The sequence below is a fragment of the Hyaena hyaena genome, unplaced genomic scaffold, assembly GCF_003009895.1.
Source record: "Hyaena hyaena isolate Hyena2069 unplaced genomic scaffold, ASM300989v1 scaffold_107, whole genome shotgun sequence".
NCBI classification, from domain to species: domain Eukaryota; kingdom Metazoa; phylum Chordata; class Mammalia; order Carnivora; family Hyaenidae; genus Hyaena; species Hyaena hyaena.
In genome coordinates, this window is record NW_024080739.1 from 1,711,069 (window position 1) to 1,735,724 (window position 24,656).

Consider the following 24,656-nt stretch of genomic DNA (forward strand, 5'->3'; position numbering starts at 1 on the left):
AGTGGGGAGAGGGAGAGAGAGAGAATCCGAAGCAGGCTCTGTGCAGTCAACATGGAGCCTGATGTGGGGCTCAGTCCCATGAACTCTGAGATCATAACCTGAACTGAAATCAAGAGTAAGATGCTCAACAGACTGAGCCACCCAGGCGCCCGTGGATCTGGTGTTAAAGCTTGCTGGCTATGAAGATGGTGTCAATTTATACTTCCATAAGTCCTATTTGGTAGTGTCTATTTCCCTGACCCTACATCGATACTGTTGCCATTCTTTTTTTTTTTTTTAATAGTTTATTGTCAAGTTGGTTTCCATATGACACCCAGTGCTCATCCCCACAAGTGCCCTTCTCCTTTTTTCAAAAGGTGAAAAATATCCATTATAATTTATATTTCTGTTTACTGATGAAATTGAATATTCCTTATGTTTATTGGATACTTGTCCTCCTTTTACAAATAATTTATCCTTTTTCCGTTTGTTTTTCTATTGATGTATTTACCTTTCTTTTATGGATTGTAAGAACTCTATGTATTAGGGCTGTGAACTACCTTATGCATTTTATCTTTGCTAGAGGCATCTGCATTCTGAGATTAAACACTTACCTCAGATTTGTTTGGGCATCAAAACAGTGTAAGGTGGAGATCTACCTCGATTTTCTTTCCCTCTGAATGATTATTGTTACCTTAGCAATATTCTTTCCAAGCTGATTTGAAATGCTTTAAGATGGTTGAAGAAGCATAGCAGATTTTTAAGCACATGGAGAATATAAGAGTTAGCTTCTATAGAAGAAACTGCATGAGCTGTCATGCTTTGACAGATTAAAAAATTTTTTTTTAAATTTTTTTAATGTTTTACTTATTTCTGAGAGAGAGAGAGAGAGAGAGAGAGAGAGAGACAGTGTGAGTGTGGGAGGGTCAGAGAGAGAGGGAGACACAGAATCAGAAGCAGGCTCCAGGCTCTGAGCTGTCAGCATAGAGCCCGATGTGGGACTGAAACCCACGAACCCTGTGATTATGACCTGAGCCGAAGTCGGACACTTACCTGACTGAGCCACCCAGGTGCCCCTCAAAAAAAATTTTTTTAAATGCCTGCTACACTTCTGGGAGTGAGGAAGTTAGGGCCCTGTGTCTTGCCCTAATGCTGACTGCTGAAACTTTTGGTCTGAGAACAACTCTAAATGTGCAACATAATACCTACAGTGCTCATAGACAGATGGCAGTTAACTCTTCCCAGATTTGAAGGGTTCTCTAAGTCCTTAATTCATTTTTAATTACATAATTTCTTTAGGCGTAAGGATTGGAACTTACTGAGTTAATGTAAACTGAGCCTAGCATGCACACTGACAGCACTTTAAATGTCTTTGGTTCATCACATCATTCATCAAGTGTATATTGAATGCCAGCTATGCTGAAGGCCCTCTGCTGTCTACGGGGCTAAATCTGTCACCTTGGTATTATTTCACAGTGGAAATGATGAATGTGAGGTATAAACACGGTGCTTTAAAGTAGAAGAGATGATTTTAGACCGAGGCAGTTGGAGACAGCCTCATAGAGGCGGCCCCTATGAGTAGGGCTTTGAGGGTTTTGAGGGATATGCATAGGCCAAGCTGGATGGAAGTGCTCTCATGGCAAGAAATGTGGGGATGAGGGATCTTGGGAAAGCCTGGGGCAAGTGTAGGAAATGCTATTTGTATTGGGCTAGGACATGAAGGTTGGGCAGAGAAAGGGGAAAGCAAGTTAGGAAATGTTGGGGGCAGCTTCAGAGGACTCACATAGAAATTAGGACATTTTGCCGTTTGTGATGATGTGACCTTAACAGCTTTGGAGAAGTGATTTCAGAGCTATGGTCTGAAGGATGTGTTGATAGCGGGGAGGGCAGTAGTTAAACCAGTTCACAGGCATTCCAGGCAAGAGGTGCTAAGCTCCCGTACAGGAGTCTTGGGACTGAATGGGAAGGAATGGATGTGATCATGATTTAGAAAGCAAAATGCAATTACTCTCACCTGATTAGCTTTGAGAGTAAAAAGACAAGACCTAAATATTTTGGGTCCACATTACTGATTGAAGAGTCTTGCCATTAACTAATAGAGTGATTATTAACTACTGTATACTGAGCCTTTACTGTGTGTCAGGCACTGTGCCAGCTGCTTTAATGCTGGTGAAATTTCATCCTTCAGTTTGGGTGGAATGATCCCCATTTTATAGATGGGGACGTTGAGGCACAGAGAGATGTCGCAACTAGAAAGGACAGGGTTGCTATGTGAAAACAGGATTGTGTAATTTCCCCCCCTATTAAACGGCCTTATGTCAGCCAACTACAGAGAAGTTCCAATTTAGCTGCTGGTTCACAGCTTGAAGGTGTTGCCCCCTCCCATGGTCTCAGAAACCCTTCTTGGTGGTGTGAAGAGGAATAGATGCTGGATTTAAGGTTCAGGGAAATTCCCAGGTGGAGATGACCAGCGAGTAGTTAGAAATGGAAGTGAGCTACTCAGAAAGCCAGAGCGAGGTTGGGGTTCTGTGTTTAGAAGTGGGGTGCCATTTGCAGAGAAGCATTTGTTGAAGGCGTGGGAATGGGTGAAATTTCTCAGTGTTGTTCGTAGGAAGAGAAAGTATGTTAAGAGAGCCAGGGAAGGAGCTTTGGGAGTTTTCAGTGTAAGTCATGGAATTTTCCATATGTACCGTGGGTCGAGTGGCAATTGGTAAATCTCCCCACAACCTAGTAAAGTTGAACATGCACATATCTTGCAGTGGTCATAGTAACCACTCAGTTGTTGTAGCACAAAGCAGCCATGGACAATATGTTAATAGTTAAGCATTACTGTTTTCAGAAAATCTTTGCTTAAGAAACTCAAGGTAGATTGGATATGGCCTGCGGGCTGTAGTTGGCTAACTCTGCCTCAGGGAATTCACACACATGTACAAAAGGAGACTGGTGAAAAGGTGGTACGCTGTAGCGTGGCTTATGATAGTGAAACATTGGCCTGTATTGTTCATCTGTTCAGAAATGGATATGCAATGGCTTATTCATTTAATGGAATGCTTTACATTGGATAAAAGGAATAAATTTGATCTGCATGTATCAATGTGGATAAATCCCAAGAACCTAATAGTAAATGAAAAAGCAAGCTAGATACAAACATGGCATCATGCCAATTATGTACATTTTAAAAATATAAAAACAATATGCTGTTTAGAGATGTGTATACATGTTGAAGTATTCAAATAGGCATAGGAATGGTATATACCATCTTTGTTGAGGGGGAAGAAAGGGACAGAGATGGAGCTAGGGACTATGATATTTATTTTGTTCCTTAGAGATCTCAATTGGAAACATTTAGAAAGCTGCCAAAATGTGCTATATCTGCATCACGAGTCCCTGGGTGACTGTGAAATCATTTTTTTAAATTCTTATGTATGGTCATAATTTTTCATTGGCATGTGTTTGACTGTGTACATACATACACACAGTTGATGCTTATTATTCACAGATTCCATATTTGTGAATCCACCTACTTGTGAACATTAATTTATATCCCCAAATCAATACTTGGAGTGCTTTCACAGTCTTGGCGATGTGCACAGTTCAGAGAAACATTTTAGTTGCCTAATGGATGTTTCCAGCTGAGGTTGAACAAGGTGATATACTCTGCCATCATGGTTCAGCCGTCAGATTGTAAGTAAGTGTCCTTTTTGCTCTGTCTACCGCTTATTTTGTGTTTTTGGACATTTTTGTTGGTGATGTCACTGTTTAAAATGGTCCCCAGGCCTAGTGCTAAAGTTCTGGCTAGTGTTCCTAAGCACAAGAAGGCTGTGATAGGTATTATAGAGAAGACATCTGTTAAATGAACTTCCACTGGGCATCAGGTATAGTGCTGTTGGTCAGGATTTGAGTGGTACTGAATCAACAACATATATATTAGATAAGGTGTCTTTAAACAGAGACACACATCAAACAAGGTTATGTGTTGATCATTTGATGAAAATGTTGGGACCCGAAGCTCGTCGGAACCTAACTCCGTATTTCCCATAGTCCTATATTGACTAATTCATTGTTGATGGTGACTTGAAAGAAAAAAACCAGAGTGAATAATAAGAATTGACTATATGTGTGTATATTTGTTTGTGTGTTTTATTATAGTCTATTTAGAATTATTTTGAATTTATGGTTATTTTATATTGATATGTAATATTTATATGTAAATACTTTTTTTCCATGTTAAAAAAGATAAGCACAGGATAGAGGAGCCTGCAGAATTGTTGCCCCTGGAGCATAGCCGGGTAGGGTTCAGGAGAGGTGAACATTTAGAGGACGCAGGTTACTTCTATCAAGTGCTGCAGGAAAGGTCCCATAAGTGGCGTTGTTCTGTGTTTCCCTGCCGTGCTCTCCAGTTCAGGTCAGAAGTGAGGCATGTCCTAATCTCTCCTGTCCTCCACTCTGGAGACGGGGCCCATGTGGACTTAGTTCTCCCAGTTGCCTTTGGCTTCTGGCTGTGCTTTTAATTGAGCTTGGTGGCTTTGTGTCGAGCATGGTGGCTTTGTGTCGAGCATGCTTTAGCTCTCTACAGAAGAAGGAAGGGAAGCTGGGGTCGGGCACTTTGTGCTTGTGATGCCACTACTCGTAACAACCCCTTTCTTCCCAGTCAGCTTTCAACTACATTGTTCAGTAAGCTGAGCTGGTTGTTGCTCAGCAGCCTTCTCACTGGGCTTCCTTTTCCCTCTGTCCTTACTCCTTGTTCTCAATTTACAAGAACTCATTCTTTTTTTTTTTTTTTTAAATGTTTGTTAATTTTTGAGAAAGAGAGAGAGAGAGAGAGCGCGTGCGAGCAAATGTGTGCACACACACGAGTGGGGGAGGGGCAGAGAGAGGGAGATACAGAATCCAAAGCAGGCTCAAGGCTTTGAGCTGTCAGTCCAGACCCCAATGCAGGACTCAGACTCATGAACCATGAGATCGTGACCTGAGCCAAAATCAGGTGCTTAACCACTGAGCCACCCAGGCACCCCTACAAGACCTCATTCTTAACGAGTTGTCAGCAAATTCCAGTTTAGTAGGTTGCTATTAAGATAAAAGGTGCGACCCTCCCGTGGTAGTGTGAAACTGGTAAAGTGAATAGAGTCTTGACTTGAGCCCCTCAGGGCTGAAAGGACTCATTTTTGATGGTGGGATATTTAAAAAGTTAGGGAATGGAATTTTTAAGTCTGGAATTAAAAAAAAAAATTAAATTGTTTCAGGCCTCTCTTTTGATGGATTAGGAAATTAAGATCCAGAGAGAGGGAGAGTCTTAAGATGACAGAGGAAGTCAGTGGCTATTCAAGACCACACTCTCGTCAGCTCCCAGGGCTCCTTGCCTCTTGAGACTAAAGTGTGTAGGCAGCCGTGTGGTTAGCCATGTGCCCTGAAAGTTAGGCTTGATCAGATAGTTAGTTAGACAGACAGACAGACAGACGGACATTTTTGTAGAGCTCATTTACTTACCCCTTGTCCTGTGAGCTGAGTGGGTAGGGAGCAGATAGTGATTTTGTTAATAGTATGAGGACCCCCAGGTGTTGTAGGGATTGACTGTGTGTGACAGCTTTTTAGGGGGTGAGGTCATTAGTGCTACTCATTACTGAATTTGTATATTAAACAGAGTTTCATATCTGAGCTGTGACTCAGAAGCACCTATAAATTATGTTTACAGACTAGGGGGACGAGGGGAATTAATTCAAGATGGATCATAAACTTTAAACATAAAATCTGTAACTATGAGGTTTCCAAAAGAGACGTAGTGCACAATCTTTGTTGTCTTTGTCTGGTATTAGTAGAGGTTTCCTAATTGGATAGAGAGAGCAATACCTCTACAAAAAAAGAAAAGAAAACTTTGACTTTAAATTTAACTCTAAAAACCTGTGCTTATGAAAAGGTACCATTGAGAAAGTCGATTGGCAAGCCAGAGAATGGGAGAAAATACTTGTAAAATCCAGAATGTATAGAGTCCATAAAACTCAGTCATAAAAAGGTGGGTATAAGACTTGAAGAGAAGCCTCACAGAAGATTAAGAATGTCTAGTAAGCTCATGGAAAGCTCATCAACGTCATTAGTCATCAGGGAAGTGCAAATTAAAACCACAGTGAGATATTCCTATATTCCCACCAAAATGGCTAAAATTAAGACTGGCAGCACCATGTTCTGGTGAGGATGTGGAACAAGCACCAAGCTCAGGTACAATTGGTGGCAGTGTAAAACAATCACGTTGGAAAAGAGATTGGCAGTGTCTTGCTGAATAACAAAAAATCCAGGCCCCATAACCGAGCAGTTCCATTCCTGGTTGTTTACACAAGAGAAATGAAAGCCTATGTCTTCAAAAAGACTTATAGGAAAACATTTGGAGTGTCTTAATTTATGATAGCCAGGGACAGGGAACACCCTGAGTGTCCGTGAACAGGAGAATCAATAAACAGTGGTGGAGTCAAATGATAAAATAATACTCAGCCGTAAACAGGACCAGAAGTATTGATTCGTGCCACAACATGGATAAATCCCCCAAATTTCACATTGAAGAAATAAGAAGCCATAAAGAATATATACAATATGATATAGTATGACGCCATTTGTATGGTTTTGAAGGACAGGCAGCACTAATGCTGGGCACACAGCACAACAAAACAGTTACTGGGCGTGTGCACAGACGTGTGTGTGTGTGTGTGTGTGTGTGTGTGTGTGTGTGTGTGTGTGTTGGGGGATGGTTAGAGGTAAAACTGCAAAAGGCTGGAGGGAGCTGCCCGAGGTGATAGTAAACTTTCTGCCTTCACTGAGGATTTCTAAGATACATGAATATATGAAATCATCACAACTCACTTAAGACTTGTGCATTTCATTGTGCAGAGCTTTTCCTTTAAAAAGGCTGATAAACTGATACTGAACTTTAGTAAATGATAAGGGTACTCAAGAGCTTAGATGAGAAGTGCTGATGTCTACAACAATTTATCAAAAGAGGAAGTTGGATTGGGGTGCCTGGGTGGCTCAGTCGGTTCAGCGTCCAGCTCTTGATTTTGTCTCAGATCATGATCCCAGAGTCATGGGATCAAGCCCCATTTGGGCTCTGTGCTGAGTGTAGAGCCTGCTTAAGATCCTCTCTCTCCCCTCCCCTCTCCTTCCCCTTCACCTCTCTGCCTCCATCCACCTCTTTCTCCTGCTTGCACATGTGCTCTCTCTAAAATAAAATTAAAAAAAAGTTTTCAAAGTCAGTGTTGAGAGTAGAGCATGAATATGCTGTTCTGCCTGACCTGGCCTATGTCATACTGTCTGTCTACCCCCCGAGTCAGAAGTGGCATGACCTCTGGCCCCGTGAGGGAGAGATGTGGACTCTTAGAAGGAGAGCAGGGTACACTTGCCTAAAGACGAATGAGTGAACCCTGTGGGTAACCAAAACACAAAGCATCATTTCTAAGGGCTCCGGTGGTCCCATCCTTACCCTTTACTCTAGTCATTGTGCAGGAAAGCCTGTAGAATCTTGATAAACCTCTTCCCTTTGACACTGTCTGGAGATAAGAAAAGGCCCAGTCTATTAACTTTTAACCTTTCCAGAACCAAAAAGGATTCTAGAATCTACCCTTCCAGTTTGCAAACCCCCTTCTGCTCCTTGGGTGTTATAGGAAAATACAGAGATTGCTTATGTCACGGACCTAGGGTTCTCCTCCCCACCAGCTCACAACAAGAAAATCAAAGTGAGTATTCCCAGAAACCCTTGCTGCATATGCTGAGTTGACATCACGGTTTTTCCTAGATTTGGGAAGGAGCTATATGCAAGGAAACTCAGCTTAGAGTCCTTTGTCTAGAAATGCAGTACTCTGACCTCAGAGGTGTCTGTGTCAAGGAAAGAAGTCACCTGTGTCTGTTTGGGATAGATTTGCCTCCTGCCTCTCAACGAGGGATTGCCAGGATTAACTAGATCAGTGTAAATGCCACTTGATTGAAATTGTCTGAAGGACGAAGGGACTGGAAGTTGAAAGGAGTGAATTTCGTGTGGTGACTCACCGTCTGGCGGTCCTTTCTCTTGGGCAGGGCCCTGCTCTGGCAGCAGAATGTCACAAGCTCCTACTTTAGCATCGTGTGTACTATACCCAAGAATTTCCCATGCGGTTTCCAAAGTACAAAAGAACCAGGTCCCCTCTGCTGGTGATGGAGCTGTGCCACTTTTTCCAAAGGCATGGAGGGTGTGGGAGGGGGCAGAGGAATACAGAAAGCCATTCTCTCTTGAAGATGACAGATTTTACCTGGCTAAAGGGAAAGTTGAAGCTTTGTGCTGATGGGCTCATGGGTTCATACCTACTTTTTAATGTTAGGTCCGTGTGAAGACCGGAAATGTTAAAGGCAGAAGACTCAACACACTGTGATCTGACCACATCCTCCATACGTGTCAGCACATATGCCATCTCCTTAATGCTGTGCATTTGATATCGAGCGAGCTTGAGTGTGTGTGTGTGTGTGTGTGTTTGTGTGTGTGTGTGTGTGTGTGTTCTGCTGCCCTTAAATTTTTCCTGAAATACTTTCCTTACTTGGACATTACTTAGATTTCATTTTTCCTCTTTTGCATCCAGGTTTGTTTGTATTGGCTGTGCCTCCAATCTTGAGTTAAAAGCTAGGGAAGTTGCTTCTAGGGGTTTTCAGGATTTCTGAATATGAAATGCAAGGAAATTGCATAATGTTGCAGCGTTTCCTCTTCTTGTTGCTCGCTTGTTACTCAAAATGCAGTAGTTCCTTCTAGAAGCTTGAAGGAATTTGGCAGGTCCTACCCTCTGATGGTCTATTGTGGTCTAGAGAGTCAGTGTTATCCTGATTTGAGGTTGAGTTTTTCTTGAGGTCAAACAACAAAGCTTCCTGAATTATAACTATGGTGACAGTGTTTCTATAACACTCCAATCACAGTGCTGTGAAGGTGGAGGAGTACTCCTAGCAATCAGTGTTAATAATTCCAGAAACATTGCACTCCTGCTTAATTCTCCAGGACCATCTAAAGTAGATGACCCACCCTTGACTGGGGATCTGATTGTGACTGACCACCTAGATGCTCTGGGAGGAGCTGTTTCACCCTTTCCCTTAAAAAGATGTGAGCTTGACTGGAGCTTTCTCAAAGGGCAGTGCATTCAGGGCCAGTGACCCTCAAAATGTGAGAGCATCACTCTAAAGACAATTTCCTCATCAAGGTCCTTATGATCCACTTCTAACCCACTAGGAAGACTGGAATAATGTTCTTCCTTTGTTGTAAGCTCCTGTCCCTCAATCAGGAGTGGCTTCTTAGACCCTAAACATATGCCCAGCACCATGTTAGATGCCAGGTGGACCCCTGTAGAAGTGTAAGTCAGAACTGGTCATTGGGGATTTTTTTGCAGAATAGAAATAATGGAAAAGGAGAAATTGTATCCTCACATATTAAATTGTGTAGAATAGACCATCAGAGTGGTGAGAGGCCAAAGCAATAGGGTGGTCTGCAGCCATGAAGTCAGTTAGGAACTCTGTGTGGCAGTAGCAGAAAGGGCAATCGCATTTTTGAGTACTTGTACGACACCACTCTCCGAGGTGGTAGCACTTGCTGGCCGGCACCCTCCTTCATCTGATCCCACTTCCCCCATCCTGGAATCTATTGAAGGCTTGTACAGGTGGAAGGAAAGGCTCACAATAATTCAACCTCTGATGAAACTACACTTGGCAGCCCAGGAATACCCAGGGCCACCTTCTAGATGAAGTCGAGCTTCATCTTACATGTCACAGTGACACTGAGCCAGTCTCCCTGCTCTGGTGGACCACGAAGGGCTCTTAACTGCTTTCCTGGGACTCCACCCTGCCACTCTTCTCGGTTCAGAAGAGTAAGTCTTCCCATTCTTCCACATGGCAGCCCTTAGAGTGTTTGAAGACTAGTATTGTGATGTCTTGAAGCCAGAGCTGTGGTTGAGGGAAACCTACCTTGCAGTAGCAATGTGCATGCCAGATAAGAGTAAAAGGGAAACAGAGTCACCAAGACCAGGGAGACGGCCAATGCCAGAGTGCTAACAAGATGTCAAAACCTGTCGATGGCAGTAGGAAAAGAAATGGGGATGAGGAATAGATTTAAAGAAGATGATAATGATAGAATTGATCATTTGGTTCCGGTGGCTCCCCAAGGAGAAGGAGGGTGGTACCCACCAGGAGCACGGATGCTGGGAGGAGCAGCAGCCAGTGTCTAGAGCACTTTGTTTTCCCCAGTCTTACTGAGGAATCACCCAAGAAATAATCTTGCTATATCCTCAGGTACAAAGCATGAGGGAATGAATGGGAAAGAAAGTTTATTTTTCCAGCATCATTGTCATAATCAGGTTGAACAGCAAGCATTCATTTATATTCACTGGCATGCTGGTGTGTTTGTAAGCAGAAAGGTTCGGGGGGGCCATCACATTCTCTATCCACTTGGCTTCAGGAACACAGCCATTTGGTCATCTTTTGCTGGGCCATTTTCCAAGAGACTGCATGAGTCTGAGGTGCCTCTGTTGCATAGGCGCAGGCAGGCTGAGTACTAGGAGGTACTCCTTCCTTCGTATTTCACAAGTTCCTGGTGACACCATACCCTCTGAAACTATTAGCAACAATTTATTGTTGGGTGTAGTGCTAACATTGAGCAGAGAAAACAGATGGCTCTGTGAGGGCTTTTGATAGCCTTAAGCCAAATAATGAAAATCTGCTTTATATTGCCTTGTAATAAGCCCTGAGTGGTGCATTTTCATTCTTTTGTAATGTAGAGATTCCTAGAGCATTAGCCAGATATTTGAAAGGATGAGATACAGTCACTCAGCAGTGATAGATCTGGCTTAGCTTTTGTATCTGGTCAGTGCATCGATGCACTGTCCTCATCAACTCCAACATGGGGATTAAAAAAAGAAATTAAGTCTCTATTTTATCCTTCTCCTCAAAAACTGTTGACCTAATCAATGCATATTGAGTGGCCTGCTGTATTCTAGTTACCGAACCCTCTTTACAAGTAATTCTGCAGGGTGCAAGAGCAAGGTTTTTGCATTTGCTCGGGAATAAGTCATGGGGAAGAGCCATCCGACGGATTTTTATTGGCTTCGCGTTCGGGAGAGCCTCCCTCAGCCAGCAAATGCAATACTGGTAGGATTGGAAAGGATGAGCCAAAGGGAGCGTTGCTAGGTGAGAAATAGAAGAGCAATCGCGGCCATTTGACTTCATTTTCTCCAGCGCATCAGGCTGGGTTGATGAGCGGCTCACCTCGAAGGTGAAGAGGATGGGGAGCCACTACCTGGCTCCAGAGCTCTGGCCCCTCTGGATACTGTTGAGACACATCCTTTCTAATTGAAAACTGTTGAAACTGCTTACTCTCCATGCTTTAGATTCCAACAGTTCTTCTCAAAGTGTTCTCAAATACAGCTTGTGGACCACGACGGGAAGGATGTATCCCCTTGATGTAAAATTGCCTGTCAGTTACTGAGTGGCATTCCATAGACCAGAGTAGCATTACTAGTAACTGCTTGGGAGCGTCACTTAGTTTCTAAATTGAGCTTGTTAATAGAGATAGACAAGGATTCCGGTGTGGTGCTGTGCTGAGAAATCTGCCTACCACACAGTCCTTGGCAAGTTGTCTGTGTATATGCTCAGAGGTTCAGGCAAGGATGTTTTGGGGGCACCCTAAAGTGTCTCAAGCTGGTTGTGGTTTTCAATTATTGCTATACTTGTATTAATTGGAAGTTGGTAGAATTACTGCTATGTTTAAATTGGGCGGAAATTTTGTTCTTACATAATGGTTGCATTGTTGCCACTTTAATTACAGCCTAGCTTCTTTCCCGTTCTTTGTTAATTGCCAAGGTTTTTTCCACTCCAAAGGAGGACTGAGTAGGAAAGTTGCATGAGGTTGTAGTTAAGCACAGAGTCTAGTAGAGAGGAGTTTGCTACTTGTTAGCTTTGTAACCTTCAGAGCGTTACTTAACCTACATAATGCTATAAAGTAGAGGTGGTGGTAGTGCCCCTTAGGCTTCAGGGTGAATTAAAGCAATTCATCTAACTGCTTGGTATTGTGGATGGCCCATAATTAGTGGTGAAAACATGGTTGGACAACACATTGGTGGTAGGTGGTTACTTTTATATTTGACTGCTATTAAAAATTGAGAACCTGTTGCTCTAAAAGTTGGCTTTAGATCAACCGTTTTCATCCTTTCCTTTAGTCCTTTAATTAGTTTCAGTTGCTTGAATTAAAATTCTGATGAGCCCAGTGTCACTGGATCCCTCAAACTGTACTCCCATCCTTAGCTTTTTATGCCGTGGGAGATGCAGTGTGAAGGGAAGGAAGGAGCAGGGTGATGGTGATAGTGGTGAACTGTCATCTTGATGGAATGCTCAGTGGGACGTGGAATTGTGTTAAATGTTTTATATCTCTTATTTAATTTTTACAGTACCCCTAAGAGGTAGAGAATGTTAATATCCCCATTTTACAGGTGGCAAGAGTGTGGTTTAGAGATGGTAAGAGATTGTGTTAACTGATGCAGTCTTCCTTCGAGCCGTAGTTCATGAACTATTTAGTGACTCATGTCCCCGTGAGTTGATCTAGGACAGTTATGTTCTGTCTGTCCTTTCAAGATAAAGGCTCTTGAGAAGCTTACTTGAAAGCTTATAAACCTGAGGTAACTCTGCTAATCAGTCGTAAGACAGAAGCCATGGCCGAAGAGACCTTTTATTTCAGGAATCTGTCCTTACCCCTGTGCTTCAGTTTTCCACTAGTAGGTCACCGTGAGATCTATAAAAGGTTTCCCCTGAAACTAAAGCAACACTCTATGTTAATAATACTTAAATAATAATGATAATGATAATAATAATAATAATAAATATTTCCCTAGAATAGACTGTTTCTAAAGGGTGAATTGCACGCCCTTATTTTATGTTAGTCTGGGAGCTATTTATGAGCCATAGACTGCTGATTTTGCTTGATAGTTGTGTGCATTTGCTACTGCTTTAGAAAGGGAACAAATATTGTAACCTCCCTTGAGAGGCAAGCTAGAGTAGTAAGCCTCTCACTGGCTCTCTGTCCTTGGAGAAAGAACTGTAGAAACTGTAGAGAATCTGGAGAAAACAGGAACTGCTCTGGGCCTCAGGTTTCACATCTGTAAAATGGAAATAGTGCAAGTATGTGAGCTGTATGGTGGTTAAAAGGATTCAGCGATGTGTGTGGTACTTGTTAAGTTAAACAAAGCCATTCCCACTTAGTGCTGTTACCGTGCTGCCATCTGGCCTGTGCGATGGCAAGGCTTGCCCCCCCCCCCAGCTGGGGCCTGCCGTGGAGGGCCGTGTAGTCGCACACTCCTGGCAGGCATGGTTTGTTAGCTTTATTTCGAAACTCATTCTCTTTGGCTCATTTACCAAACTAGACAGAGATTAATGGCCTGGCCTCAAAGGATCGGGCGGCACATGTTTCTGGCACCTTTGGCTCATTGATCACGCCTCTCCAATTTGGGGAATACTTGGGTGTTGCAGGCAAGGGCCTCCTGAGACCCAGGAAAGCTTGAAGGGAAGTAATTTGGTGCTAATTCTCCTCCTAATTAAGGAGGGCTAAAGCCTTGCATTTTGTTTTTCTTTCTGGATTTTGCTGCTTATGAACAGGAGCTAGTTTTCCTTGGATAGAATGTTTAAGTGTAATGGACAGAATGACTTGATCAGGGGTGGCGGAAAAAAAACTTGATGAAATAGAGTCTCTTGGCATGGAGCTTTCCAAGGTTAGCGAGCACCATTCCCTATGGATTGCTGGTCCTCGCTGTTGGGAGGGGACCCCCTTCACTCCCAGGTGACACCATCCTGTAGGATTTCCTTGCCACCTCTCTGCCCCAGCGCCATCTCCCTCCCTCCTCTCCTGTGCACAGATGGCCAGTTACACTCTTCTTTCTCCTTCCTGAAGGCCGTGCACCAGAATCACGGTCTTTTGGCTCTTCAGAACCTTTTTTTAAACATTTTTAAAAATTTTATTTTTTAGAGAGAATGAGCAGGAGAAGGACAGAGAGAGGGAGAGATGCACAGTTCAAAGCAGGCTCCAGGCTCTGAGCTGTCAGCACAGAGCCCGATGCAGGGCTCGAACTCCCCAACAGTGAGATCATGACCTGAACTGAAGTTGGACACTTAAGCGACTGAGCCACCCAGGCGCCCCTCATCTTTAGAACTTCTAAGCATAAAAAGTGATGCCTTTTCTTTTGCCACACAATGTGCCTCAAATACAGAAACCCTTTTCTTTAATTTTCGTTCTCCTGACTTTCAAATACTGGCTGTGCCTCTTTAGTCTTCTTTAGGAAATCAGTCATAATGGAGTAATTTGTCTTATTTAGAGTTTGATCATTCAAAGCCTTCTTGGCCAACTCCTTCAAGTTACAGAAAAGGCCATAGAGGCCCAGACAGGGTGATAGCTTTACCAAAACACACGAGGTAACTGAGGGGCCAAGTTAGAAAGCTCTTGACCATGGCTCTCTTTTTAGAGGTGCTTGGCTACATACTTCCATGGCTTAATGGCTACATACTTCCATGGCTTAAATAAGTGGTTCTCAGCCATGAATAGCCATCACGATCCCTTGGAAAAGACAGACAGACAGATACATACATACATGCATGTGTACATGCATACATACTTATGATGACCAGTTTTATTTATGCCTTTTCATATATACAGAGTAATAATCACCAAAGAAAGATTTGGAAAATTATGATCCCCCTCCCCACCAAAGCAGAGGATTTACCTTACTTAATAATGTCACCATATCAGGGATTGGCAAACTCCCCTACAGGCCAAACCCAGCACATCACCTGCTTTTTTTTTATTGGCAATGAACTAAGCATAGCATTTATAGATGAACTTTTACAATTGATTTGATGGGAAATACTAACTTTGACCTCTAATTAAGCCCAACGTTATTGTCCCTGATTAAAACCAATAAACAAATAAAACCTCATTCTTCTGATTGGATCAATTTCACCCATATAATTTCAGTATAATTTCAAAAAATTACACTCCTTGGAAAAGATATTCCACATGGCCACTGAGAACTACTTACTTAAAACCTCTAGAGGTATTGAGCTGAGCATTTCTGAAAAGAGAGCCTTGAAGCCCTGCAAGGGATATTGTATCTGTATTTCAAAAACTTGCTATATTTAAAATTATGTCAACCAAAAATTTGTGGAAATTAGTTTTCTCTTTTATGAACAAGGACCTACATAATATTGATTTTGTATCTTCGCCTATAAAGCCTGTAATACTTAATTTCTGACTCTTCCCAGAAGAAACTTGCAGACTCTTACAATATGTCATATTGTCTGTTTTATATTGAAGTAGTTTTCCTTTTTCTGTATTGGAGCACTTTCCCTTTTATGATTTTGGTGAATCACTTAAGGGTTTTATATTGTGAAATTCGCATATTCTCCTTAACAACAGTGAAATCTCAACAAGTCTATCAAGTAAAATGTGATTGGTCCTATTCCCTGCTGTTAATACTTAACAGTTTATACTGTATCTTTTTCCTGACTTTGCTATTTACTGGCTGTGAGACCTTAGGTAACCTCTCTCAGTTCCCAATTTTCCGTCTGTAACACAGTGATAACAATTCCTACCCAACAGAATTGTTACTTAGATAATTTGAGATAATTCATGTGAAGTGCTCAGCACATGGCTTGGTTTACAGTAAATGCTTAATGATTGTAACTATTGAAAAGTTTTCTTCTTTTTGACTTATATACACACATAGGTTTTTTTTTTTTTTCTTGTTTTGTTTTTCTTTTAAGACTATGATCTTTGGGTCACCTGGGTGGCTCCATTGGTTAATTGTCCAACTTTGGCTCAGGTCATGATCTCACGGCTCTTGAATTAGGTCCTGGCATCGGACTCTAGCTGACAGCTCAGGGCCTGGAGCCTGCGTCAGATTCTGTGTCTCTCTTCTCTCTGCCCCTCCCTTGCTCATGCTCTGTTTCTCTCTCTTTCTCTCTCTCAAAAGTAAATAAACATTAAACAATTTTACTAAAGAATATGATCTTTGATTTTTTATGGTAAAATTCCACAGGTGATTCTGATGTAAACACCCTTGAGAACAGCTGAAGTAAATACTAGGCAGTAGATAATTTTAGAGGGGATTAATATTAGGGAGCCACAAATTGCCTTCCATCCAAGTAGGGAGAGGGGCAGGTTGTAATTTTCTTCATTGAACCTGTGGGGTGGTATAAAATGCACACAAGTAAGTGTTTATTTTTATTTTCCAGGTCTACAACTCCAACAAAGACAGTCAGAGCGAAGGGAGTAAGTATGTCCCTTGGATAATTTCCCACAGCTGGGGTTGGGTCGGAGCTTTAAAAGTTGCTGCTCTGAGGAAGAGCCACCAGGGGGTGCTGTGGGCATGTTGGGTCTGCCCCTTTTCCCAAGTTCAAAGAGAGGTACTTCCAAGCTGACTTACCAGGTCAATGACTCCAGGGCATTCAGTGAGCTTGACTGGCAAGGCTGTAATGACACCTTGCCTTACATAACCCTTCACACTTCACAAAGCCTTTTCATGTATATTATCTCAGTTAATCCTAGTTCTTGAGAATGTAGCTCCAATCACCATTTAAAAGCCACTTCATTGAATAATACACAGCTCCGCAAGAACCTTGTCCTGTGGGAAAGCCACAATTGGCCCCTACCTGTTCTTGTGCAAAGGACTGGAGAAGCAACAAACTATCTTAATGATGGCATAGTAACTCTGTCTTCTTTGTTAAATTTTTGGAGAGGAAAGAGTAGAGATGGTAAACTGTAATAATATTCTTCTTTAATGGGAGTGACCCTGGGCAGTCTCTGTAGAATATCATTTCCCCTACTGTTGACTCTGAGCACTCTGGTTACTCATAATTTCCAAAGGCACCTGTAACCTTGTAAAGATGATGGGATTAAAATGAAAAGCTACTGCAAGAGCCACTGGACTGATGATACCTTGGTGCATAGAAGTATGAACCAGTTCCTTCCAGGCTGCTGACAAGAGTGCAGAGGAAATCCCTCTGTCCCCTTGCCTCGAATTTGCTTTGTAAAATCCACTTGGAGACAAATTCGAAGATAGTCCTGCCATGAATTCCAGTGATAGCAAAAAAAAATCAGTAAAACAGGGCCTCTCCGTGTGGACAAAAGGATGAGGTATTTCTCTGTGTGTGAAATCCATTAAAGGAAAGAGATTTTCCTTTCGTTCTTTCCAAAATACAGATTGTGACCAGCAGTTTTATATAAAATACTAAGTAATTTGGAATGTTTGCTATTGGTAGGTTAAGAGGCCTTTCAGGGAGGAAAAAGGGTTTTTAGTTTTTGTTTTTCCCTCAAGAATTGAATAAGGGAACATTTTTTCAAGGAAATATTCAAGGAGACAAGTGCTTTTATTTCCCCTCTCTGTATCCTCAGTTGGGATTGTTTTTGTGTATCTGAAATCAAGCCTGGTTCTCTTGTTCTAAAATAACAATAGCAGGGGCGCTTGGGTGGCTCAGTAAGCTGAGCGTCTAACTCTTGATTTCAGCTCAAGTCATGATCCCAGGGTCCTGAGATCGAGCCCCACATCGGGCTCTGTGCAGGCCATGGAGCCTACTTAAGGTTCTCTTTCCTTCTGTCTCTGCCCCTCCCCTGCTCATGCATGCATTTGCTGTCTCTCAAAATAAATAAATAAACATTAAAAAAATAACAGTATCAAAAACCACACACATAAAAATGAAAGAATATGGAAGGCCGTAGAGTAACTCACTGTAAGGGAGGAAGAACTAAAGAACTAGGCTTGAAAACATACCAGGTCTGGAGCCCCAGGAACAAGTAAGAAAGGGTCTTCTGAATAATAATTGCCTGAGGATGAAGGTCTAAACTGTTTTTAGTAGTTGCCTCACTTGTCTGAAGATTCAGATTGTCAGGAATGATAACAACAGGTTGGTCTAAGTTGGCCTCATCGGGGGAAAACAGCACATGGTCAATGACAGTTTTAAGAGTATTGCATAAAATGGGAGCAGAGTAGTTTGCCAGAGGGAGATTAGGGAACCCACCAGAACAAGAGAAGATGGATGCCCACGCAGACCAAAATAACATGCCTATAACATGCCCCACACTGGGACACCCTACTCTGTAATAAAGGACCCAAGAACTGAGGGAGATGAGATGCATATGAATGGAGACCACCACCCAGAAGTTTGCTTGTGACTTGTGATAAACCTCTCTGGTTGAGATAAGGACCCATAGATTTGAAAGATGACCCTGATTTTATTAGGGGGCATGCCATCTGGTTATAGCATTCTGTAAGACTTTAGGGGATTATGTGTTTGGAAGCCAGTATCCTTTGAGCCAGTGATTTGTCCTAAGGAAATAGACGAGAGTATGAAAATGTTTGTGCAACAAAGAAGTTCAGCGGAGCTTTGGCAGTAATAATAAAGACAGGGAGACAATCGGATGTCTACTAGGCAGTTGATTAAAAATAACAAGGCCCTGTGTAGTCTTTAAAAACAACAAAAGCAATCTACGTGTACTTGTGGAAATGGTGCCCACATTATGTTGTTAATTGAGGTTTAAAAAAATCGGGTTACAGAGCAGTGTTCTTAGTAAAGTAAATTATTTAACTCATCTAGATATAAGGATAGAAAAAAGTCTGGAAAGACGATTATCATGAAACTGTTCATTTGGAGAGAGGGTAGATTATTGGGAGGGACTGACCTTCTGTTTTTTTCTCCATGCTTTGCATTGTCTGCAGTGAGCATATATTTTAAAATCATAGCCATTAATAGATCCACCACTTACTATCTTTAAGGATGTTTTAAGCATATGAGCTTAGTTAATATTTGAAACACTGTGTGAGATAGGTACCTTTGACCTACTTTGTGTATTAGGAAATTGAAGCAAATAAAGTCAGGGGGCACAATTTAATCTGGATTCTCTGTAACTCCAGAGGTTCTACTGTTAACCACAGGATACTCTGCCTCCCAAAGAAAAGAGCAATTACAAGAAGTTCCATTTTGGAGAACACAGACCGTTGCAACAGTTTGCTCTTGGCATCCCATTATTCAGAGTACAGAGAGCTGGCTGCCTGAAGTGTCTAATGATTTTTCAATTGCTTACCCTTTCATTTGGCAAGCTGGAGAGAAAAAAGATGGGTTAAAACATATTGGCCACTTTTCCAGGAGTAGTTTGGATAGAAGTGATGTTTTAAAGTACTTTTCCAAGAACTGTTCTGTTCACTTATGTTCAAGCTCTCAAAACCAGAGTAGGGTTCTAGATGAATGCTTTCTCACCTCCTCCGGCATGGGGACCCCCTTTTCGCATCACAAAATGCTTTAGCCTCCCCTCCTTTCTGATGTGGTTGTACTTCTCATATCTGTGGATTGAAGTTAATTCTCGTTTCCACTCCACTTCCGTCCAGAGGGCTCCTCTGCCACAGGTGGCGCTATTGTGCAGGGTCTGAATGTTCAGCAACTCCCTGTCTGTCTATACCACAGTTGAAACTGTTATGGAGGGTAGTCAATCTGATAGGAATTTCAGAGTGTGGCATTACTCTTTTCGCCTTGAATATCTGAACTCTAAATGGCTAGCATTTTCCTTTCTGGAAAATGTTTCCATGGGAGTTTGAATACCACCATTTTATCCCAGAGCCAGAATGTAATTCCTCTGAGGACAGTTCTGAATTTATTGTTTTCATCTTCAGGTTCCTCTCAGGGCATACAGTGCCTGTGGGGTATCAGGGCCATAAATAATGCCTGTCGGCTGCTGGTATTTTCCAAATGGCCCAGTTGTCAGGGAGAGGATCAGCAGATAAACAAACGTACATTTCTTCTGAGAGCCTTTTTCCTCTCTTCTTCTCTAGTCTCCATTTGAATCTCAGGTGTAGGGGGTGGAATTAATCCTACTACCTGATTTGTGGCCTGGGATCATCACAGGGCCCTTCATTTGTTCATTCATTCACTCATTCATTCATTCATTCCCTTTTAATTCTCTTCCCAACTGTTACTTCTTTCCTCGTCTGAAGACCACCATTCTAATGTGCACTTGAAAATGTTTTTTTGAGCAGTGTGTATTTTTTATCTACCTGTATTTTTAAGTTACATAAATTATAATATGTCTTGTTCTTTTTCTTTGCTTCTTCAGCGTTATGTTAGGGGCCATCCCCATTCCTCTGTCTGCTTCTAGACTGTGGCTTCTGTCTGCTGCGTCGCCACGGTCTGTAACACTGTGTATTTGTTTTTACAGAGCTGCACACTCCATCTTCTCATGCTTCCACCTCCTCATGACCACCACCAACACCACAGTGAACATCTTTGTACATCTTGTACATCTCCCTGTGTGAGAACTTCTTTGAAATATACCCATGGGGAGAGCTGTTGGCCAGTCAGAGGGTGTGTGTATACCTAGTTTGAGGGAGTATTTCTCCAGAGTGGTCAGTCCACAGTCCCATTAGCCCTACACGAGAATTTCTTCATTTCTGCCGACTGTAGCCATTATTCAGCTTTCTAATTTATTGTCAACCATATAAATAGAAAATGATAGCTTATTGTTTAAATTTGGACTCCTCTGATAATTACTATGTTTGAACATCTCTTCATGTGCCTATTGACTGGGTTTCCTCTTCTGTTTATTGCCTGTGTCCTTCACTCATTTTTTCTATTTAATTTGCCATTTTTTATGTTGATTTGTAAAGTTTCTTCTATATCTTATATATTCATCCTTTGTTGGTTGTAGACATTTTAAATACATTTTATAACCTTGTCATCTGTGTATTCTGTATGATATTCTTACTTGACTGTAAAGCCTTCTTACATATTGAAATGTATCTTCTTTTTTTTTTTTTTTCACCTTCTAGTTTATGATTTTCAGGTTGTGTTTTAAAGAAGGCCTTTCTAGGGTGCCTGGGTGACTCAGTCAGTTAAGCTTCCAACTCGATTTCAGTTCAGGTTATGATCTCATAGGTATTAGATCCAGCCCCATGTCAGGCTCCCCACTGGGCATAGAGCCTGCTTAAGATTGTTTCTCTGTCTCTTTCTCTGCTCTCTCAAAAATGAATGAAAGAAAGAAAAAAAAAAGGACGAAAACAGGCCTTTCTGACCCATGTCACAAAGATAAGCATGTACATTTTGGGTTATTTTGGCTTCAGAATGCTTTCTTTCACACTGAGGTTTCTAATCCACTCCTATCTACCATTGTGTGTAGTATTTCATGATGATCCAGTTTCACTTCTATCCACATGAAGACTCCGTTTTCTCATGAATGTCAATTTTTCTGCTTTTGACTTACAGTGCCAGCTTTATCGCATATTAGATTTGCGTATCTGAGCTCTGTCTCTACCAATACCTCTCAGCTTTTCATACAGTGTCTTTGTGCCAAGTCTTAATATCTGGTACTCTACTTTCTTTTAAAATTTTTTAAATGTTTATTATTTTTGAGAGAGAGAGAAAGAGTGTGAATGGAGGAGAGGCAGAGAGCCAGAGGAAGACCCAGAATCTGAAACAGGCTCCAGGCTCTGAGCTGTTATCACAGAACCCAGTGCAGGGATTGAACTCACAAACTGACCCTTAAATGACTAAGCCACCCAGGTGTCCCTGGTACTTCTTAAGGTTTGACTTAGCTACTTATGGACCTTTATCCTCCCGTGTAAATTATAACATAAGTTTTATAAGCTCCTCACAACCTTAAAACTTTCCTTTAGAATTGCTTTGAATTGTATAGATTAATTCAGAGGAATTTGACACTTTTATAATATTCAGTCATTTCTCAAAACTTGAGATATCCTTCCCTTTATTCAGATAGCCTGTGTCCTTCCTCAGAGTTTTAGTTTTCTGCCTAGAGGTCTTGGGTGCTGTTGGTCAAGTTAATCTCTCCATGTTCAATTCAAAAACCAGTCTGCTACTTTTGCCACTTCTTACCAGGGATCCTGCTGCCATCAGTGGCCCTTCCCCGGGTTTGTTCATAGAATGTTAGGAATATACATCAGTGGTACTGAGTTTTCTCTAGTGGTCCAAATTCTTGCCTGGCAGAGCAAGGAAGGGGAAAAATGCAAGTAAGGATCCTAGAGAGGAAGGGAGTATGGTTTGTTCCCTGAGCTGCTTTACCGACCACACACCAGTGCCAGTTATTTAGGCACCTGATACCTGTCATGGATTTGCCTCCTTTCTCATTGCAAAGAATAGGACTCTGCCCTGGGTAAGAACCCCTTGTCTCACCCCACACTCTCTGGCCCCCTGTGCCACCTCAGTGCATATCTGCACAGTCTCCATGTCCTCTTGCTTGCCCTCCCTTTGACTGCAGCTGTGAGATTTCCTCCCCAGCCACTCTGTGAGAATTGGTTTCTTCTCCTTTGAAATGAGCTCTATTAGGCATCCAGAGAAGAAGCCAAGAAGTGGCCTATTCCCTTCCAAGGCTGCTGTTGTCCTGTAGTCCCAGCTGAGGAACAGTTAGAGAGCAGAGAACTTGTCCGCGAGGATACTCCAGTCCACTGCACGCGAGTAAGGGAAAGGCAGGCTTTCCTAGTGTGGACAGTTAGAAGTTTTAAGTAATAAATGTCCCTGCCTACTTAGTTCTGAAAAGATTAGCTTGTTTACAGAAACGCTGCTCTCCCACTGCTTCTCCAGCTGTTAAAAGGCTGAAGGCTGACAGCCGGAGCCACAGAGAGCTCACTCCACAGTGACTCTGCAGTGCCACTTTCCTTCATGCGAATATTAACTCAGATTTCATATGTTAATCGGATTATTTCAAAGGAATATGCCCGGGTTGCCTCAGACCTGCCTTCTTGTGCACTTCAGACTCCCCTCAATGCCGACCATCTGGCTTTTCAAGAGGACCTTGCCGTGGTTCACAGTGCTTCCCACTCTCGTTCCATGTGCTCTGGTTTGCTCCTACGTGAACCGTCTGCTTGGTTTCCCAGAAGGAGTCCAGCCTTCCTGGAGCACTTCATTCAGTTAATAGCTCTCGGGGTTCTTAAGCGCCTGTGACCCCGGGCAGTGGGAGTGCGGAGGGGAAGGACACCCACAAGTAGAACGTGGACCTGTGCCTTTAAAGAGTATGTGTTCTGCTTTTGAGGTTCAGAGCACACGGAGACGATAGCCAGATGGCCCATCGCACGTGAGGGTGCGTGTAATCGTCGTGCTCTCTGCAGATATACCTGCTGTACAGACAAAACGCCCTAAGTCAGTTGGTTGAAGAGTGAGTCCAGAATGGGGTTCCGGTCGAGGCCAGAAGGAAATAGAACGCTTCCTCTGCTTCCACGTGTCAATCCCTTCTTTCCTTCCAGTCTTTTGCTAATCTGGTACTTTGACAGGAATCCTCTGTGTTTGTGTAATGCTCAAGAAGTTGCTGGAGTTTGTTGTTTATACTGGGATGTAGGGGAGGAAGCAGTGATTGGAGAAGGAATGCATAGTTGGAATTAGGATTCAGTCATCTGAAGGGTGTAGATGTTGGATCTCCTGAGCAGCTTGAAAAACAGTTATTTTTGCTAACTCTAAAAATCATACTAACTCATTGTAGAATGTGAAGGAAATAGAGCAGTGATTTTCAGAAATTCAATAGAAGTCATCTCTCATATCACCCCCAGTGATATTTCCTTCTTGTCTTTTTTCCATGATGTCTTACATGGATTTTCTCAATGTCAACATGTATTTGACTTACTTGGCATTACACTGAATATACTTTTGGCATCTGGCTTTAAAAACTTTACAAGCATTTTCCCACATCATGAGACTTGTTTATGAATGCCATTTGCAACGGTTGTTTAATATTCTGTCATAGGATTATGTCCGCATTTGTTGAACTATTTCCTGTCATTGGACTTGAATGTCCTTTCCAGATTTTTTCTCTTATGAGTAATATCAACCCAAACACTCCTCTACATCAGTTTTTACACATACCTCAGATAATTTCCTGTGGGTAGGCTCTGCCATGTGGATCGGAGAGAGCTGTTGCAGTGGAGGGCCATGTGAACGGTGTGGCTTAGCTTGCTGGCACACTGGCTCCGGAACTGTGGGTCAGTACAGGACATCGTTCTGCTCGCCTTGCCTTTTATGTAAAAATGGGGGATAAATAACAACACCAGCCTCCTGAAGTCGCTGTGACGATTGGAGCTTAGCTAAGTGTCTGGCGCATTAGTTAAAAAATGTCTTATTACCATTGGTTCTTATCCTTCTCATTATCTGGTCGTGCCAATTACAGTGTCGTATGAGAAGGGGACAGCTCACTGGAAGGGCAGGGGAGTTCGTGCAGGGATCAGGGAAGAGAATGGAGAGTGACAGCTGACACCCCTGCCCTCGTCAGGCTTGGCGCCTTATGGGTGTTAGTTCATTAATGACGACGTTTCTCCAAGTGGGATATGCACGCTATTCGTGGGGTCTCAGATCATTTTAGATAGTACCAGACACACGTTTTAAACTACCATTTGGATTTACATATTTATTTCCACATTTATTAGGGGGAAAACACATGAACAGTAAACCCTTAGGTTTTCTAAATGTTATTGCTTAGCCAAGGGGAGGGGGTGTGACCTTTTCAGTAAAGAGCCAAATAGTAAATATATTCAGTCTTGCAGTGCTTTTTAACTCTTGATACTGTAGTGTGAAAGCAGCCATAGACAACATGAAAACAAATGCATGTTTGCTAATAAAACTTTATGGGCAAATCAGGCTCTGGTGAGTGTGGCCCACATACTATAGGTTTG

General features: G+C 42.3%; 1 protein-coding gene across 4 annotated transcripts in view; it reads left to right on the top strand.

Annotated features, from left to right (window-relative positions):
* The window catches only part of ARHGAP26 (Rho GTPase activating protein 26), a 425,905-nt gene that overhangs the window by 202,934 nt on the left and 198,315 nt on the right, over positions 1–24,656 (top strand). For all 4 annotated transcript variants that reach the window (XM_039236147.1, XM_039236148.1, XM_039236149.1 and 1 more), the window contains exon 12: positions 16,237–16,273. In XM_039236147.1, the coding sequence (XP_039092078.1) occupies positions 16,237–16,273 (37 nt within the window). The remainder of the gene's footprint in view (positions 1–16,236; positions 16,274–24,656) is intronic.